Genomic DNA, 19,631 nt, shown 5'->3' on the forward strand with positions numbered 1-19,631 from the left:
AATGCAATTATTAGATGTTATTATTTCCCTAATACTAGGACTAAGTCCCAAGCATTTAGGCGCAGACGATCCTATCTACTTAAAAGATGAAGTGGGCGCTGGTGGTGGTGGACGGTGGTAGTTTAACGAGAGAATCTGTGGTGGAACGAGCAACTTGTGTGTCGGACGCACGTAAGTGCGAATCGTGACAGCCATGTGGTGTGGTGACAATGTCGGGGTCGAGTTGTTACAGTCTTTGTGGCTGCTTAGGCTTCCAGAGATCACGCAGGCCATCCTGGCAAGTGCGGATTCGGGGTCTCTGGACACGTTAGCCGTCATCGCGGACAAAGTTCAAGAAGTTCACGTCCGACCCATGGTTGGTGAGGTGTCTCGTAACAACTTAAGTCAGGTATCTCGGGCTGCAACAGATGGTGGCAGAATTAACAGTAGGTTATTAGGTCGTTGATACCATCGTAGGTTCTCTGAAAAGATTAAAAAATGTACCAGCTCCTGCAATTTCTCAACAAACAAATCAGACTTGCCGGGAGTTCTGGCGACTGAAATGCAACACCACGTTGCCTCACAATCTATGAAGTTTCGGTTCTTCCCGTTTCCCAACATAATAATTTAATACCACAATCATTGAAACTCGTGGCAGCAAATTTAATTTAAATGTAGAAAAATAATATAGTTCAAGCAATTCGAAAAACAAATGGAGATAAGCCGGTCTCTCCTGTCGTGACCACCGAGAAGTGCACACAGCACGTTTTCCAATCAAACAATATTCATCAATATTCAAACGGAAGTATTCTTTCGATGTATAGCAGTTTTATCAAATTGAGTGCAATTAAAATTAATAATTAACTAAATACGGTTAAAAGTTTCTCTGAATTTAAATTGTGAAAAAAATGTCGAAAGTGAATTGAACTAATTAGCGAAAAGTAAAACTTCATTTCAACGAAATTTTCCACATTAACGGAAAGCAAGAAAAGAATAGACAGCCAAAGATTTATTGCGTTTACATTTTTCGCGGTGGCTGATATTCTGCCACAACTTTGGAATAAAAAATCTCAGTCTCTCAGTAGAAAGTCATTTTTAAATTAATTTCCCTAATTTTTGGATTAGCATATGAAATATTTACAGCTTAACGAGCAAACATACAGAAGGAGGTTTTTAAGGTTTTGTGTAAACACAAAACCTTATTAAAATCGGTTTACTCTCTGTTTGTTTGTCTGTCTGTCCGTCTGTCGCATTTTTCTCGGAGACGGTTATAGCGATTGACACCAAATTTGGTAGAAAGGTGGGAACTGTGAACGCTCACGCATACAGTGAATTACATCCTTTTACGCCAAGTTTAAGGGGGGGGGGGGTCTCCATACATGCAAAAGGGGGGTGTAAAATTTTTCTTCATCAAATATAGTCATGTGGGGTATCGAATTAAAGGTCTCGATTAGTGCTTTTCAAAGCCGATGTTAGTTTTGACATTCTTTGGAAGGGTGGGGAGCGCGGGGGGTTGAAAGTGATCACTTCTTTAAGGGGGCCATTCTCAGAAACTACCCAACCGAAAAATCTGAAAAAAATCAGGAGACTGCCACTATATGGTGCCTGGGCTCCGAAATACCTTCCATGCCGATATCTGTTTAAATAATGTTAATAATAGTATGTTACTACAATTTATTGTCTTTGGTTAGAAACCCCCCTTAAGTTCATCGTAGTACCATGAAATTTTGCAGTGATATAGGCTATAATATAGATCAAGTTTGGTGGAAATCGTACTATTACTAACAAAGTTATAATACCTCAAATTTGTTGCTTCTTTGAAAATTGAAGACTATGCATGTCAATATCACCCGAAAGTGGATACTCTCACATAATATATGGATATATTACGTGCTACGTACTAAGAGATACACAAAACCTTTCGTACCTGAAGCGTCCAGCTTCCGGTTTCCCGACTTGTTTACTTATTTGTATATGAATATCAATTACCCCAAACACACATGTGTATTGTATGTAGGTATATAGTATATGCGTGCTAATGAAGTTTGTGGGTAGTGTCTAATTCCATCAGCCGTATTTGATATGCGTACTATATATGCATATATGTACGCTTTTGTGCACGAAACAAATCGGAAATATCGGTACGATCAATTTATATACGTGCATGTGTATGAATGAAGAACGATTTGCGCATTTTCTCATAGAACGTGCGCTCTCTGTACAGAGATGAAGCTGATGAGCAGCTAGTCGATACCCTGTTCCAATATAGGGCTGATGTAACAGCGTTTTACGAGATTCGTCGGACAGGGACGTTTTTCCTGGAGAAGAGCCGCTACACCATATATTATAGTGGCCATCCAGTAAACCATGTGCTCGGAGTAGGTTTCTTAGTCAGCCAAAAAATTAAGCCTGCTGTTATCGGCTTTGAAAACATAAACGAACGGCTATGCACTCTGCGCTTGCGAGGTAAGTTTAGAAATATAAGCCTCATTAACGTTCACGCCCCTACAGAGGATACTGCAGAGTCGGAGAAGGTAACCTTCTACGAGACAGTAGAACGAACCTTCGAAGCCTGTCCCAGATATGATATACTTGGGGATTTTAACAGCCAAGTAGGGAAGGAGCCCGCATTCAGGCGATACGTTGACTCCCATAGCTTACACCAAAATGCATATGATAACGGACTGGGGATTATTCAATCAGCAGGGTCACACGAAATGGTAGTTGGAAGTGCCTGATTTGCGCGAAAAGCAGTCCATAAACATACATGAGCCTCTCCAGACGGGACTACTTTCAACCAACTTGACCACGTGTTGATCGAACGTGCCACCTTTCAGCGTTGATGAATGTCAGAACATATAGGGTGCCAATATAGACTCGGATCACTATCTCGTTGGCATGGTGCTCGGAACTCGAATAACAATACCACCTAGAATACCCTCTGACAATCAGGTGAGAGTTAACACTGAAGCCATCCACAACACAGCCCTCCGCGACACCTATAAAAGGGAAATGGATGCCGCAATAACCGCAGTCAACAGAAGACCTGGAGATGAAGCTTCAACAAATGATCTTCACAACCACCTTAAGGACGTTATCATTGATACGGCCACAAAGATACTTTGGCCCAGCCGCAAAAAAAGATCGGAACGGCTGATGAATGTAAGCTAGCAACGGAACGGAAGAATGCTGCATACCGAGTAATGTTGCATTCTCAAAGAACGCGGGCACGCGCGGAGACTTATCACGAACTCCGTCGAGCGGAGAAGCGACTTCACAGACGGAAAAAGGAAGCCTGGGAGAACCAACAAAGGGGGAGATCTGATTTCCGAAGGAATGGGCATATTGGAGCGATGGGTTGAGTACTTTGATGAGCTACTGAACAACCAGAACATCGGCGAGTTGGAGGTCCCGCCAACTGAAGCCGACGGACAAATACTGCCACCACCAAGTTTAGGACAAACAGTCCGTGCAATTCATCAGCTAAAAAATCATAAGTCGCCAGGAGCCGATGGAATTACAGCCGAATTGGTTAAATATGGAGGCGACCAGTTACACCAAGTGGTTCATCAACTTGGTGTGGGACCGCGAATCAATGCCTGACGATTGGTAACGAGGCATTATCTGGCTCATACATAAAAAGATCTATAAGATATTCTCCGCTATCTTGCTAGGCCGGATAGCCCCATACGCCCAGAACATCATTGGCCCATACCAAAGAGGCTTCACTCCAGGCAAATCAGCAATAGATCAGATTTTCTCTCTGTGGCAAGCGATGGAAAAACTGTTGGAATATGGACAACAGTTGCACCATCTATTCATCGACTTTAAAGCCGCCTATGATAGCATAGCCAGGGTAAAACTGTATACGGCCATGAGAAAATTCTGTATCCCGACGAAACTTATAAGACTGACTAGGCTGACCCTGATCAATGTGCGAGGCCAGATAAAAGCATCACGATCACTCTCAGGACCATTCGACATCAACAACGGTCTACGACAAGGGGATGTCCTATCATGCGTCCTCTTTAACCAGGTCCTCGAGAAAGTAAATGGAAGAGGTACAATCCTCTTTAAGTTCACCCAACTACTGGCCTATGTTGAGGATATCGACATCATGGGAAGAACCACCCGAGACGTACAAACTGCCTTCATCCAGATCGAGCAGGCGGTGCGAGATCTTGGGCTTCACATCAATGAAGGCAAGACAAAGTATATGGTGGCAACGCCAGCACCGAAAACCAACCAACCAACAATATCAAACCGCACTGGTCAAACGGGAAGAATAAAGATAGGAGAATACAACTTTGAGACCGTTGATAATTTCTCCTATCTAGAGTCGAAAATCACAACCGATAACAGCACGGCTGTTGTCACCCAACAGAGCCTATTTCAGCTTACAAAAACTTCCGCTCGAAACGTCTCACCATAGGGTCAAAGCTCTTACTGTACAAGACAATCATCTTGCCAGTTCTCATGTATTCCTCAGAAACTTGGGTTCTTAGCAAGAAAAATTGCGAACTCTTGGCCACGTTCGAGGGAAGAATCCTCCGAAGAATTTTTGGCCCCCTAAATGAGGATGGACGATTCCGTAGCCTACACAATGACGAAATCTATGAGCGATACCATGACCGTCCGGTTGTGGATAAAATCCGGCTTAATAGGTTACGGTGGTCGGTTCACTTAATCCGTATGGATGAGGATGATGCACCCCGCAAAGTCTATAAGGGCAATATCTATGGTAGAAAAAGAGGACGAGGCAGACCCTGCCTAAGATGGAGCGATGGCGGAGGCCAGGACGCCAGACAGCTTTTAGGGATATCGAATTGGTGGACCTCGGCGGAAAACCGGGATGTCTGGAGTTCCTTACTAAGTCAGGACTAGAAGGATAATATCTATGGATGTAATATGTACGTATGTCTTGTAATTTTGAAAAATGGAAGGAATACGTTGGATTTGTAGCTATATAGGGATAGAAAAGTGTGGGTGGAAGTTTCTTACATAAGATGATTACAAAACCGTTATACCCGAAGTGCGAGCTTCCAGTATTCCGACTGGTTTTTCACTGAATATGATCACGTGAGATATCAAATGAAAGGTCTTCATTAGTAATTTTCAAAGCGAGGCTGAAAAGTGGTCATTGCTCTCACGAACCCATTCTCAGAACCTACTCAACTGGAAAATCACGAAGATGCAACCAAATACCTTCCATACCGATATCTGTTCAAATAAAGTTAATAATAGTATATTGCTATGATTTTCAGCAAATTAGAGTAAACTTCCTTTAAGTTCATCATGTATAATTTGTAATAATATAGACTATAATACAGCTTATGATTTTATCCAGTTTGGTGGAAATCGCACTACTGCTAACAAACTTATAGTAGGTCAAAGCTGCCGCTTCAGTGCTATTTTGTAAGCCTCTGAATGTCAGTAGCATGCGAAGTGAATATTCTGATAAAATCTATGCCTATACAGCGTGTGCAAGATACCATACCTGGAGCAGTTTCTGGTTTCTCGAATTGTTACTGCATATTCAGAGCTACTTAATCATCGACAGTACGTAGAACGTTTTCTTCAGATTGCTTGGTTCAATTTTATTTTTTGTGTAAAACAAAACCTTATTCAAATCGGGTTATCGTCTGTCTGTCACCCGTATTTTTCTTAGAAAGGGTTATATCGATTGAAAGTTAATCTGAGGGGAAGGTGGAAGATGGCAATCTTGGCAAACGAATTCTCGTAACGCGAATTACGTGACCATAGCATCGAAGATCCCATCCTCTTATTTATGCGAGGGTGGGATAAAAATAAATCCGTCTCTTGAAATATGCTCGAAATATTATCGCCATCTATCCGTCGCGCAAAATCAACAACTTCATCAGGCTCAGTCGCGTCTTCAATAAGAGTCACGACGAGCTCTCCATCATCAACAATAACATTTACGCCTTTACTGGCCAGTTGCTCCCCGACGGAACCATCAACACTACAACGTTGCAACCGTCGCCCCAGCAGATAATGAATTTATATTATTGAATAGGTTTAGTGATTATTCTTTCTTATAATTTTTTTTTTTGTAGTAAAAAAATAACGTCAGGCCGCAAGAGTCAGCAGAACCTCTTTTTGTTACCATAAAAAAAGGGCACGCCGCATGAGACGGCGCAGGACCGTTTTCTTCTCCTCCGCTCTTCTCTTCGCCGTATGGATGCCGCCTTTTTGGCGTTGGAGCCCGGCGGCATGTTCCCTCCAATTCGAGGCCCAATTTACTTTGGCCGGCATCACAGCAAATGCCGTTCGTTTTAATTACGCTTTGGTCGGGCTGGACGAGGAGGCAGTTGGGCATGTCTCCGACGTCCTCGAGGACTGCTAGGCTGCTTATAGGCAATTAAAAGAGCAACTGGTAAAACGCCTGTCAGTAAGTGAGGCAGCTAAATTTAACCATTTATTGACAGAGCTAGGTGCGCCAAGCCAGCTGCTGCGTGAAATGAAGCAGTTGGATGATGACAAAGTCGGCATCGAGCTGCTATAGTCTTTGTGTTTGCAGAGGCTCCCGGATAGTACACAGGTCATTTTGACTTGTGCGAATTCCGGATATTTGGATACGTTAGCTGTGGGTGCTTTGCGTTCGGGGAGTAGGACTATATTAAGGTCTAAATTCACCCCCGAAATGGGCGATCGGTTAGTAGGTCGTCGGGACCTTCGGCAAGTATCGGGGCATACTGGTACCATCGTAGGTTCACTGAAAAGACTGGAAAATGTACCAGATGCTGCAATTTTAATAAAAAAAATCGGACTTGCCGGGAGTTCGGGCGACTGCTACGCGAAATGTAGCACCACGTCGCCTTCCAATCTACGATTTATTGAGACGGCGCAAATATCTGGTCGATACAGGCGCTGAAGTCTCGGTCCTTCCCGCATCCCGGCATAATAAGTTAATACCACCATACCACCAACAACCAATTCTTCGTCGATCCGTACGTATAGTTACAGGCAAGTAGACTTCAATTTAAGACTTCGACGAAAGTTTCCTAGGCGCTTCACAACCGTAGACATCAGTATACCCACCTTAGGCGCGGATTTCCTGTGCTACTATGGTTTGCTAGTGAATATTCATTGACCCCGCAGCTTCCCTTAGCTCAAAATTTTGTTTAAGAATCGAAGGATTCCTAAGTCCGTCATCCATTTAATGGCGCACCGGACCAGTTGAAAAGCAACATGCTTTTTAGGTTGTGGTCCACGGAACCCTCATCCTTGGGCAAGCAAGCTGCAAAATCTATGACCTGCGGTTTAGCCCAGGACAAAGGCAACTCATCAAACGCTACCTCCCTTAGGTCATCAGAAAGAGTCTCATCCTGCTTACCCAGCCCTCTTTCCATGGTTTTTAAAGACGTTGCAGACTTTCGTATCCGCACACTTCTTGAAAAATACCGCAACATCACTACAGAGCGCAGTCTCTCTGATGTTTAACACAACATAAACACTACTGGCTCCCCACTTTTCTCTAAGGTGCGTCCATTGCCACCACAGGGCTAGCAGTTATGCGGAAAGAGTTCAAAGAACTTCTTAAGCAGGGTATTTGCAGACATTCAGACATTTGTTGGTTTTCACCACTTCACATGGCCCCTAAATCCAATGGCGAATGGAGACCTTGTGGCGACTACAGACGCCTAGATGCTCAGGCGATTCCTGAGCGATACCCCATCCTACTCTATCGCAAACTGCCGTATTTTCTTGGCTTTGGTCAAGGCATACCATCAGATCCCTGTAACTCCCGAAGACATTCTAAAAACGGCAATATGCACATCTTTCGGGCTCTTCGAGTTCACTGTGATGACTTTTCGACTTTGCAACGTGGCGCAAACCTTTCAAAGATTCATCCACTCTGTGCTGTGAAACCTCAACTTCCGTTTCGCATATTTGGACGATGTTCTGGTCGCGTCTTCCTCTAAGTCCGAGCTGTACTCAAGGTTAATTTCTACAATCGCAGGTAAGATTCCTCGACCACCTGATTATCCCTGAAGGCATCCAACCGGACCCAGTCAAGATGCAAGCGATTTCGTATTCGTGTATACCTCAGACATTACCGTATGTGCTGCTCTTCACCAAACAATGAATCAAATCTGGCAGTCGTTGAGCTTCTTTTCCAAACAGCTTAATCCCGCTGAATGAAACTACAGCATCTATGATCGTGAGTTACCCGGCGCGTACCTCGTAACTAAATACTTTTCTGCTATTCCCTTGAATACAGGCCATTCACATTATTCACGGACTATAAGCAAAAGCCCGACAAAGCGCCTTCTCGCCAACTTCGGCCCTTGAGTTTTATCAACCAGTTAATTCCCGACATTCACGACGTGTTTGAAAAGATAACGTGCTTGCTGACGATTTGCCACGTGTTGCAGAGTGTTGGTCGACCTGTCGGGGGATATTTCACCAAGAGAAATCAAGTAGAATTTATCATAGTGGAATAACTCTATGCTTTATTTATTTCTTTCCCTGATTTCATCACTTTATTTTAGTTTTTTACTGAGGACAGCACAAAGCACGTTGCCTCAAACCCTCCTCTTTTCCCTGTGCTTGGGCCCATCATGCCATGTAAATATCATGTCAAATAAAGTTAATAATAGTATATTGTGTGTGTGTGTGTGTGTGTATGGTGGGGAGAAGCTACAGCTTCTGAGCACTCAGGCCGTGTTGGCCCATTGTACTCGCGTCTCCCGTCTAACGGAATATTCCGGATTCGTTAACGTATCGCAGGATTTCCGTTAGTGGATGTGATGCTACCCGTCGTAATTGGAGGACATCGGCACCAAAGATCTGATGCCTGATGCGTCCATAGGCGGGACATTCACATTGGAAATACTCCGTGGATTCCGCTTCCTCATTACAGGAGGGACACGTATCATCTTCGGTAATTCCTATTCTAAACATATGCCCAGCTAGTGAATTATGGCCTGTCAGAATGCCCACAATACACCTGCAAGTCCTCCTGCTTTTCGACAGGATAAACTTTGCGGTACGTATGTTGGGTTCTGGCAGGAAAAGTTTGGTGTGTCGAGCAGCATTTAGGCTCTGCCACCTGTCATTATGGGAAACTTGTTCCCAGTTTTTGAAAACAGATTTAGCCAATGCTACTGATACCCTAATTGCTGGCTCCGGTCCCGGCATAGGGGAGATTGACCCCTCTTTCGCTAAAGCGTCCGAGATTTCATTTCCCTCTATGCCACAGTGACCAGGTACCCAGAGTAGTTCCACCGTATTGAATCTAGACATAGAGTTCAAACGGTTTCTGCATTCCTGAACGATGTTCGAGGTTATCAAAGGACTGCTCAATGTTCTCAGTGCAGCTTGACTGTCACTGCAGATTGCGATGCGTCTGCCCTTCAACCGCTCGTCAATCACCCAGTTTGCCACCCTTAGGATGGCATAAACTTCGGCTTGAAAAACCGTTGCATATTGTCCCAAAGGAAAAGCCCACTTCTCGTTTTTATTCGAGAGGTAGACTCCGGCTAAAGAACCCTCTTCTGTTTTTGAGCCATCGGTGTAGAAGACTTCCGTATATCCCGCCACGCATTCCTCTGGGTCTTCCCAGTCCTCTCTACGCTTCAGGGTAACTACATATCTTCTACCAAACAGATGTATGGGGACACGAGAATCGGAAGGCATTGTAAGAACTGGATTCAGTCCTCCCAGTAACTCTTCCAATGCTCTGTGCCCCCCACATCCGTTGTTTTCCCATAGATCTAATCGAATTAGCCTATGAGCTGCTCTCATTGCAGTGCTTTGAATAAATATATCCAGGGGCTGCAAATTGAGTAGTGCATTCAGAGCTGCGCCGGATGTCGTGCTCATGGCACCAGTGATACCCAGACAAACAGTTCTTTGCAGTGCAGCTAGTTTACGGTGAAAACCTTTTTGTCTCACCTTAACCCACCACACTACGGATGCATATACGAACATCGGCCTAATGATGGCAACGTATATCCACATTACCACATGAGGCCTGAGTCCCCATGTCGAGGCAAAGGCCCGTCTGCACAGCCCATAAGCTGTGAGAACTCGTTTCATCTTTACCTCTACATGTTTGTTCCAAAGAAGTTTTTTGTCTAGAGTAACCCCCAGGTATTTCACTTCTTCGGAGAGTTGAAGGGTAGTACCCCTCATCTCAAGGAGGCAAAGTCCATCCAGTTTTCTCCTTTTTGTGAATAAAACCATTGTGGTTTTATTTGGATTAATTGACAAACCATGTCTAAGGCACCAGCTGTCTATCAAATCAACGGCACGCTGTATATTCCTACACACCGTTCCAAGATCCCGATCAACAGCAAGTACAGCCACGTCATCAGCATAAGCTTGAGCGTGTATTGGCAAATTTTGCAGTTCGCATAGCAGTGAGTAGATCAGCATACTTCACAGAAGCGGCGAAAGCACACCTCCTTGGGGGCAGCCCTTCGTCGCCTCCGTAGTCAGGTAACGGTACCTCAGCGCACAGCAATCTTTGCGTTAGCATAGCATGGATCCACTTAATTAAAGCATCATCAACACCATGCGCTCTGGCGGCATCACAAAGTTTTTGGAAAGGCGCACAGTCAAAAGCCCCTCCAATGTCCACGAACACCCCCATCATGTACTCACCATTCAAAGTTGCATCCTCTATCTTTGTGACCAAAGAATGAAGAGCAGACTTACAGGACTTTCCACGTTGGTAAGTTGGTTTTCACTAAGTGGGTGTGACCTAAGTGCCTTTCCACGAATGTGACGCTCCACCAGTCTCTCCAAACCTTTCAGCAAGAATGAAGTCAAGCTGATCTGTCTGAAGTTCTTTGGATTAGAATAGTCATCTTTCCCAGGTTTCGGTATGAAAACTACCTTAACCTGCTGCCAAGAAGAAGGCACGTAGCCCAGAGCAAGACATCCTCGAACAATATTTCTTAGAGGTCGCTCTAAATGCTCCATACCCTCCTTTAGCATTGCCGGATAGATGCCATCCATGCCAGGTGCTTTGAAATGTTCAAAGGACAGTATGGCAGCTCTCACCTTTTCATGGGTAACAACCGCTTTCGCAGTGTTCCAGTTTCTCTTGCAACACTTACGTGTTGAGGGGGTTGCAAGAACCGTCAACTCTCCCCCTATCACTTCTCTCACCTGTTCCCCCGGGTGGTGTACTTCCAGGAGGGTCTGTACTGAGTCCAGTCTGGAGCTCGTGAAAGTATCGTCGGGTTTTCTAAGAGAATCCAACTTGGCCGACTCATCCCTTTTGAGGACTCTGCACAGCCTTGAAGTCTCCCTTTCGCCTTCCAGTTCCTCACAGTACGCTCTAAAGGAGTCTCGTTTCGAGCACCTCACGAGCATCTTATATTCACGCTGTGAGTTCCTGAAATTTAACCAGTCTTCGTTCTTGTTACTTTTGCAAGCACGATTTAGAAGTCGCCTGGTTGATTTCCTGAGTTTTTGCAGTTCTCGGTTCCACCAAGGAACTGTTTTACCGCTTTGGCCTCGGGAAATAGGACAAGCCTCTTCATAGCACTCTAAAAGTGTGTAGTTCAGAATTTTCAATTCATCTTCCAGCACCAAAGGAGTCCTTTGTCGCCTAGGGAACTGTACTTTATTGCCAAGAAGTTCATTGAACTTTGCCCAATCCGTTTTCCTAGGGTTCCGTCTTTGTACTGCAGACTGTTCGCCCGCAATAGTCAGATTGAATTCTAGATATCGGTGATCGGACAGTGAGACCTCGTCTAGCACTCGCCAGTGTGTAATCAACTCTAACAATTTTGGGGTACAGATTGTTAGGTCAATTACTTCGCTTCTTCTCGGTCCCACGAACGTAGGGGCGCACCCCACGTTTGCAGTCATAAGACCAGCTGAAGTGATGAAATCAAATAGCTTCTCTCCTCTTGGATTGCATTTGCTACTGCCCCAACAAATATGTTGAGCATTCGCATCGCAACCTATTAAGAGTTCGAGGCCACTTGATTCTGCATACGCCACCAGATCCCTAAGTTCTTGCGTCGGTGGAGGATACAAAGAATCATAGGGTAAATAAGCGGAGGCAACTATGATGTTTTTTCTCTCGCCATTTATCTGGTATTGTATGATAACCGTAGCTAAGTCCTGGGAACAATATTGTCTCAGCATAGTTGCCTCTAACCGTATTGACATCAGGACGCAAGCTCTCGGTCTTATGGATCTTTCGTCGTAGATATTGGGGAAATTCTGTATCTTTGTCATTCTCGCTGCCAACAGGTAGGAGGGAGCTTTGGTATGCTGCAGGTTGATTTGACCAATCTTTATGTTTTTCGACATAAACTTAGTCTATTGTCTTATAGAAAACAGTTAGAAGCGTATGGGGCAGTCCGCGTATGACGGGGTTTCCCCCACACCGTACCGCCAGAGACTTGATCCCCTCGTGATTGATTTCTCTGAGAAAAGCCGTACTCGGGAGTACCGCAATTCCCATGTTCTCATCCACGAAAGATCTCATCTCATCCTGCAGAGCATTCGTTTGTTTTCTACTTAGCACCTTACTTGGTTTGCGGTGTCCGGGTTGCATAGATTCGATCACTCGAACTGGCATCAAGTCAGTTTCGTTCACGTCTCTGGCTTCCCTTCCTTCCACCTGTTCCTTGGAAGGTCTAGGAGGAGTTACTAGCAGGTAGGATTCACTCTGTAGTCCCTTCCCCAGTGCGAGCCCCCATACGGGGGTTCCGCCCCTGAATGCACTATCCTCCGCGCACGTCTCCATTGTGGGAGAGCGCACCGAAGATGCACCATATGGTGACTTCCCCTGAGCACATTCAGACTCTGTTGGTTCAGTTCGAATACCAAGTTGAAGCCCTCCACGTTAGTAGATTGGTCCTTCCTGGCATTCATGAACTTTACCCTCCAGTGCTCAAAGTCCATGCCCGGGTTCTGTTCACCCAGCAAGCGGATGATGTCCTCTGCCTTCCTTCGAGGGCCCGGTAGCCAACATCCGACATGTTCTGTCCTGCGTAGCTCAGTGTTCACAATAGTGAACTTGGGCCGACCGCCGGAACTCAAAGTTGGGATTACCTGCTGGAGCCACTTTAAGGCACCCTCGTCAGCGCACTCCAAATGGAGAAGCCCATCACGAAAAGCTTGATCGTTAAATCGTGGCTTCGTTCCAGGCTCCATCATTTTCTTCCACAGGCATTCCTGGAGGATGGTAAATTGTCCCTCTGACATTTTGCCATCCTTGGAGGAAACTCCCACGGCAGCAGTCAGAACAGAGGCCGCAGCTTGCGCATACGTCCTCTTCCTTCCCGCCTTCGTGTTCGTATTCCTGTGGGAGGGACCAGCTTCATTGAGATCTCTCTCGCTGATTTGATCACCTCCCGGCACACCGGTCCTAATCCCCGCGAGACGCGTGGATGTAAGCCCTGGTGCGGAGCACAATAAAGCGTCGGCCACAGCCGATGTGTTGGTCTTACGCTTCTTGCGCGCATTACCGCTGACTGAAGAGTCTGGTGCGTCCAGTGTGGATCTTACCGGGGTTTCCAGTTTATCCCCACCTTCCGCCGGAGATTCCGCTACCTTGCGTCCGATTTCTCTGGGCGTTACCGCGCCTAGTGGTACAGCCACGTCCATGTCCTCATTCCCAAGGTGCTTCATCTTCCTTCGCAGTGCTCTCTTCTGCCGTCGGCTTAGGGCCTTTCCAGGTTCACGGTGTTCGGACCGCTTGGATCCATTTCCACATACTGGCGTTGAACCAGTAGCGTCCACGTCACCAGCTTCCCGTTCTTCCGCTCTTCCCAGTAAGGATGGCGGAGAAGGTTCTGACAGGCAGGATTCAGCCTGTAGTCCCCCCTCCTTAGTGGCCGAAGTTCCCTTCTGCCGGGCCTTTCTCTTCCGCTTGCGGGTAGATTTGGGCTGTAGTACCGCGGACGGGCCGGCCGTAGTCGGATTTCCAGTTTCTCCCAATTTGAGAGTTTCCGTACTTTCCTTTCTGGCTAACTTCGCCGTAGGCAGTAAATGCAAACTTTCCACTGAGTCGGAAAGCATGCCTTCTGCAGATTGCTCTATAGGCAAATTTGAATGTGGTGAGGCCTCCAAAATCCGCGCCTCGGCCGCGACATGATTGCTCATGGTCACGGGTGGATTCGAAGTCTGTGACTTCTTTTCACTTTTATTATTTTATATCCATCGTTTCCATATTCATATTTTTGGACCCCCTTAGTGTAGTAGTAAACTACTACAGGCTCCCCCACCACGACAAGGTGGTGTCCGAGGGGGAGAGTAATAGTATATTACTATAATTTATACTTAATTCTATCATGAATAATTTGCAGTGGCTGTAATATAATAAAACAAAGCTGTCACTCCAGTACAAATTCTAAGACTTTTTTATGTCTGTGGCACTCGAAGGTGAATATTCTGACATAATGTACGTATATCCAGTATATTTCAAATACACAAAACCTATCATACCTAACAATTTTTGAAGAATTTTTTGGCGGTTTTTAAGGTTTTGTGTGAAACAAAACCTGCACTTGTGTGAAACAAAACCTTATTAAAATCGATTCACTGGCTGTCTGTTTGTCCGTCACACGCATTTTTCTCGGATATGGTTGAAGCGATTCACACCAAAACTGCGAACGCTCACGCATACAGTAAGTTACATAATTCTACATTGAATTTAAAGGGGGGGGGGCATATATGTGAAAGGGGGGTGTACATTTTTTTTCATCAAGTATAGTCATGTGGGGTATCAAACGAAAGGTCTCGATTAGTACTTTCCGAAGCTTAGTTTTGGCATTTGTTGGAAAGGTGAGGAGTGCGGAGGGTTGGAAGTGATCATTTGTTTAACGGGCCCATTCTCAGAAACTACCCAACCGAAAAATTTTAACAAAATCACGAGGCTGCCACTATATGGTACCTAGGCTCCGAAATACCGTCCATACCGATATCCATTCAAATAAAGTTAATAATAGTATATTACTAAAACATTTCAGTAATTGGCTGCAGAACCCCCCTTAGGTTCATCCTAAAACCAGAAAATGCAGAAATGTAGGCTACAACATAGAGCATGATCTTACCAAGTTTCGCAAAAATCGTACTATTATTAACAAAGTTATAATAGGTCAAAGTTTCCGCTTCTTTGCAAATTCAAAACTGAAAGTGGATATTCTCAAATAATATATGCATATATTACGTGCTCCGTACTAATGGGGAAACGTCCAGCTTCCGGTTTCCCGACTTGTTTTTTTATTCGAAAGCACCATTTTTGCAAAAACCAATTTAATCATCGATTTCTTTTTTGTCAGTACTGCGTTTTTAAAACTGCAGCTTTGGGTCCGGCCGTGCAATTGTGCCACAAAAAAGACGTCTTTTCGAAAACGCCGGTTGGACGTTATTTTATATTAAACAGCTCCGGTAAAATTTACGAATACAATCCGGTACTTCTGTAATTAGCGCTTTTTTATCGAATGGCGATGGCTTTGTGTTTTTTTTTTGTTTTTGAAAGAAAGAAAGAATTTCCAAATTTTGCTGGTTTTCTGCCTCTACAGTGGTTTCCTCCTTAGGAATGCCAGTTTGATGAACTCATAAAATAGAGCAACATTTCTTTATTCACTTTATTTGGCAAATGTTACACTTAGTGCTTTAATTTTGAGTCCTAACTTCCTTATCTCTCAGCTCATATGGAAAGTTAGACTAATTGTGGAAAGTCCAAGTTGGACCTTTTCATTTGATTTCATGGCCGTATGGCTATATCCTGATAAAAATAAATATACACCTCCTTTAAACCTCTCCACACTGATCCAACGTTCTCAGCAAATTTCGTAACAGTAGGTTTCCGAGTAAATTGGGTATGACAGACAGGCAGACTGACATTGAATCGATTTTAAAAGACTTTAGTTGCACACGAACTTTTGCCGACCCTGATATGATGATAATAATAATATCAGAAAAACAATGGGTATAATAAATTTTAACAAATTTACTTTTACAGGTTGTTTTAATTGGGAAAGGTTATATTGCACTTCGGGGCAGACTTTAGTGGCCGTCTATAGTGAAATTAAAGATCTACCCAAACATCCTGAGAAGCTTCTAATTGATGTTCGTGAGCCTCGTGAAATAGATGAATATGGAAAAATTCCGGGAAGCATCAATATTCCACGTAAGTTACCTGAAAGCAGCTATAAAACAGAGTTTTATTTACTAGTACTGCACAATCCTAAGCCGTGGTAATTATTATGATAATAATACTTGGCCATTACAGTGTATTGCAAATAATACTTCTAAGTAATTATTTGTATACGCTAAAATAAAATTCAACTTTAACACCCGACGTAAGATTCCGTCATATGGTGACATTTTTTGTAATTATATATTTAATATTTATTTTGAGTAGTTGGACGTTTCGCTTAAATTAATGTGCTTGCTAGAAGCTGGGAACAGAGTTGGGCAAAATCGGAATCATGATTGCATGATTAGGCAACTGTAATCATGATTATAGGCTATGATAACGATTGTAAACATGTATCGCCATGGCTCTCAACAACCGGGAATACTCTGTTGTAGATTACCCGTTCTAATATTTTCCCCAAAGTGTCCAAACACACATGGGTCTGTATGAGAATGCTTCACCTAGAGGTTTACCAGGCTTAGGCAGAAGTACCAACTTCTGCGGCTTGCATGCTGTTGAAAATATCTCCTCGGGCATGCACGCGTCGAACAACGTAGCAAACAATGTCCGGTCTGGATTTCACGGCAAGCTTCAGGGCCTTACTAGGACTAGTGTGATTGCACAACATCACGTTGGACTTCGCCCCCTTGCATCGAGAATAAAATTACCAAACATTTCATCAAAATCAGACAGTATCAAACTTAGTGGGGCATAGCAACTGTATACATGTACACCACCCATTTCCACCCACACAAAGCCACTGGCACTGCCTGACTTGCAGTATGTTGTATGGCCTGTCGACCGCAAACCCATATTGCCGCTCCACCAGTCGAATCTGTGACCCATATGCCACCGTGACTGTATTTATACGGTTCATTTAGGATAGCGCGATTCTAACGTAGTCTGCTCAAATAAATCCTGAGTGATCCTGCAATGATTCAGGTTTATTTGAATAAACCTCATTTTCTCATTGCTGCCAGCGCCTTCTTAAACTCCGGACATTTACCGCTTCCGGCAATATGCCGGTTATCCTGTCCTTCTTTTACTTCAAACAATAGGCATTTGGAGTCCTTATTGCACTCCCTGGTAATATGGCCCTTCTCCTTACACCTTCTGCATCGATCAGGACTTCGCGAAGTGTCCAAGCATGAGGCATTTAAAGCACCTTTTTAGTGAAGTTTTTCCCTTAAATGGCAGATAACCTATCCAATTCGAACTTTTCCGGCCGCTAACCACTTCTGCGCTGCCTCCGCTGGTATTTGTATTGCGGCCGTTTGAGTACCGCCATAGGCTTTTGAATGGAGGGTGCAATATTTTTTTTCTGTCATAGTGTCAGTCGTCAGTATGCTGGTCCCACGCCCAGGTAAAGGAGGAGGGTTTGAGGCAACGTATTCTGTACTATCCTCAGTAAAACAAAAATAAAATGCTGAGATCAGGGAAAGAGATAAATAGAGTATAATTGGAGTTACTATGCTAAATCTTACCTGATCTCTCTTGGTGACAGGTCGACCAAGAAAATGCATACAATGTCGTTACAAACATGAAGATCGTATTGAGTCACAAGCCTCGGAGAAATGCTAGGTCGTCCACCTCAGTCGACGCGCAGGACGGGCTCCGGTCCTGTCGAGAAATGGGCAAGGGTTCTTGACGCATGAACGGCGTCAGGACGTAAGCTAGTTAGTCCGCATGCAACGAACAAAACAAATACGTGTCTGCACGCTAAAGGTTGGTACCCTTACTGGAAAGACCGAGGAACTCGCAAGAGCCCTTCGGAAAAGGCGCATTGATATTTGCGCTCTGCAAGAAACCCGACGGTCTGGTTTCAAAAGCTGCGACATTGAACGCGAACGCGGTAAAAATGACTACAAACTTCTCTATTTTGGTAACCCAAACACTCAATATGGTGTTGGCATTGCCATCTCAACGGGTTTCCGGGATGCCATTAAAGAAGTCGAACGATTTGATGATCGGCTGATGAAGCTCACCATTCTATCAGCTGATCGCACTATTCACTTCTTCACCGCGTATGCACCACAGACAGGTCCACCTGATGCCGAGAAAGATGCTTTCTGGCAACTTCTCGATGAAAAGACTTGTGACGATGTGCCTGCTAACGATTATATAATCATTGCCGGTGACCTTAATGGTCACGTGGGTGAAAAGGCAGTCGGTAACAGGTGCCATGGGGGGGGGGGGGGATTTGAGCCTTTGTCCCGTTCACAAGCGGGGTCGGCTCGTCGTGATGGGCTTCGCCATTTGGCTCTATCGAATGCCTGATCTGGGTGCAATCTCGAGGCTTTCAAATCCCCATCCAGCGTATCAAGCCACCGTTGCTTAGGTCTGCCTTTTGGTCGTTTACCATCGACTTCGATGTTCAGACCAATCTTGGCAAGTGAATTCTCGTTTGCACGAATTGCGTGACCATACCATCGAAGACGCCTCTCTCGCAACTTTTCCACGATCGGTGCAACCACATAACGATCGCGGATATCCTCATTTCGGATGTGATCTAAACGTGTGACGCCACTAGTTCAACGTAGCATCTTCGTCTCCTAATGGAGACTAATCCGCAAGACGTCGTTCATTGTCTTTTATGGTCGGCTAACACTCAGAACCATAGAGAGCGACTGGACGGACGACATTGCGGTAAATTTTCGATTTGAGACGTTCGTTGATACGTCGATCACAAAGGACACCAGTTGTGGAACGCCACTTCATCCAGGTTGCGTTAATGTGTGAAGCAATTTCATAACGCAGTTCTCCATTGGCTGATAGCGTTGACTCGAGGTATTTAAATCCCTCAGTTCTGGGCAGATCACTGCCGCTGACAGTGCTTATGCCTGTTTCATGGGGATCGGTCGACAAAAATTCAGTTTTGTTTAAATTCAATCTGAGACCGTGTTGCATGAGACGATCATTCCCTTTTTGAACAAGTTGCTCGAGACCATTTGACCAGATGCTAGGAAAACATCATCTGCATAAAGCAGTGTGTAGGGCGGTGGACGTTGGATATCCCGTGTGACGGTGTCCATAATAAGAACAAAGAGGTGTGGTGAGAGGGCGCTTCCTTGATGAACACCAACAGAGACACGAAGCGGTTTTGATACACCCGCCATACTTCGAACTTTACTTTTCGGATCGTGGTAGAGCAATTGAAGTCAGCGCACGAGTTCTTCTGGCACGAAGTGTTGTCGTAAAGGATACCAGATGAGTTCGTGTGGCACACTGTCAAATGGTTTCTCTAGATCCAGAAATGCAATGCAAAGGGGACGATGCTTCTCACGGTTTTTCTTCATGAGTAACCGCGCAGCGTGCGTTGCGTTAGTAGTTCCGCAGTTTTTGACAAATCCGGCTTGACTCACGGTTATTTAATGATTTCGCGAATACGGTTGTCAGGAATGCGTTCAAAAATATTCATGGTATGGAAAAGTTACCGGATCAGACGGTAATTTGAACATTCTGCTGGACTACCTTTCTTTTTCCATATTGGAACAGTGGTACTTTCTTGCCA

The 19,631-nt window shown here is 44.7% G+C and overlaps 1 protein-coding gene across 5 annotated transcripts in view; it reads left to right on the forward strand.

Annotated features, from left to right (window-relative positions):
* The window catches only part of LOC119648202, a 203,641-nt gene that overhangs the window by 74,419 nt on the left and 109,591 nt on the right, over window positions 1–19,631 (forward strand). For 3 of the 5 annotated variants that reach the window (XM_038049802.1, XM_038049801.1, XM_038049803.1), the window contains exon 3: window positions 15,944–16,111. In XM_038049802.1, coding sequence (XP_037905730.1) covers window positions 15,944–16,111 — 168 coding nt within the window. Of the gene's footprint in view, window positions 1–136; window positions 426–15,943; window positions 16,112–19,631 lie in introns of those variants that run through there. The other 2 variants (XM_038049799.1, XM_038049800.1) reach the window with 1 other exon arrangement.

The sequence above is a fragment of the Hermetia illucens genome, chromosome 2, assembly GCF_905115235.1.
Source record: "Hermetia illucens chromosome 2, iHerIll2.2.curated.20191125, whole genome shotgun sequence".
NCBI lineage: Eukaryota > Metazoa > Arthropoda > Insecta > Diptera > Stratiomyidae > Hermetia > Hermetia illucens.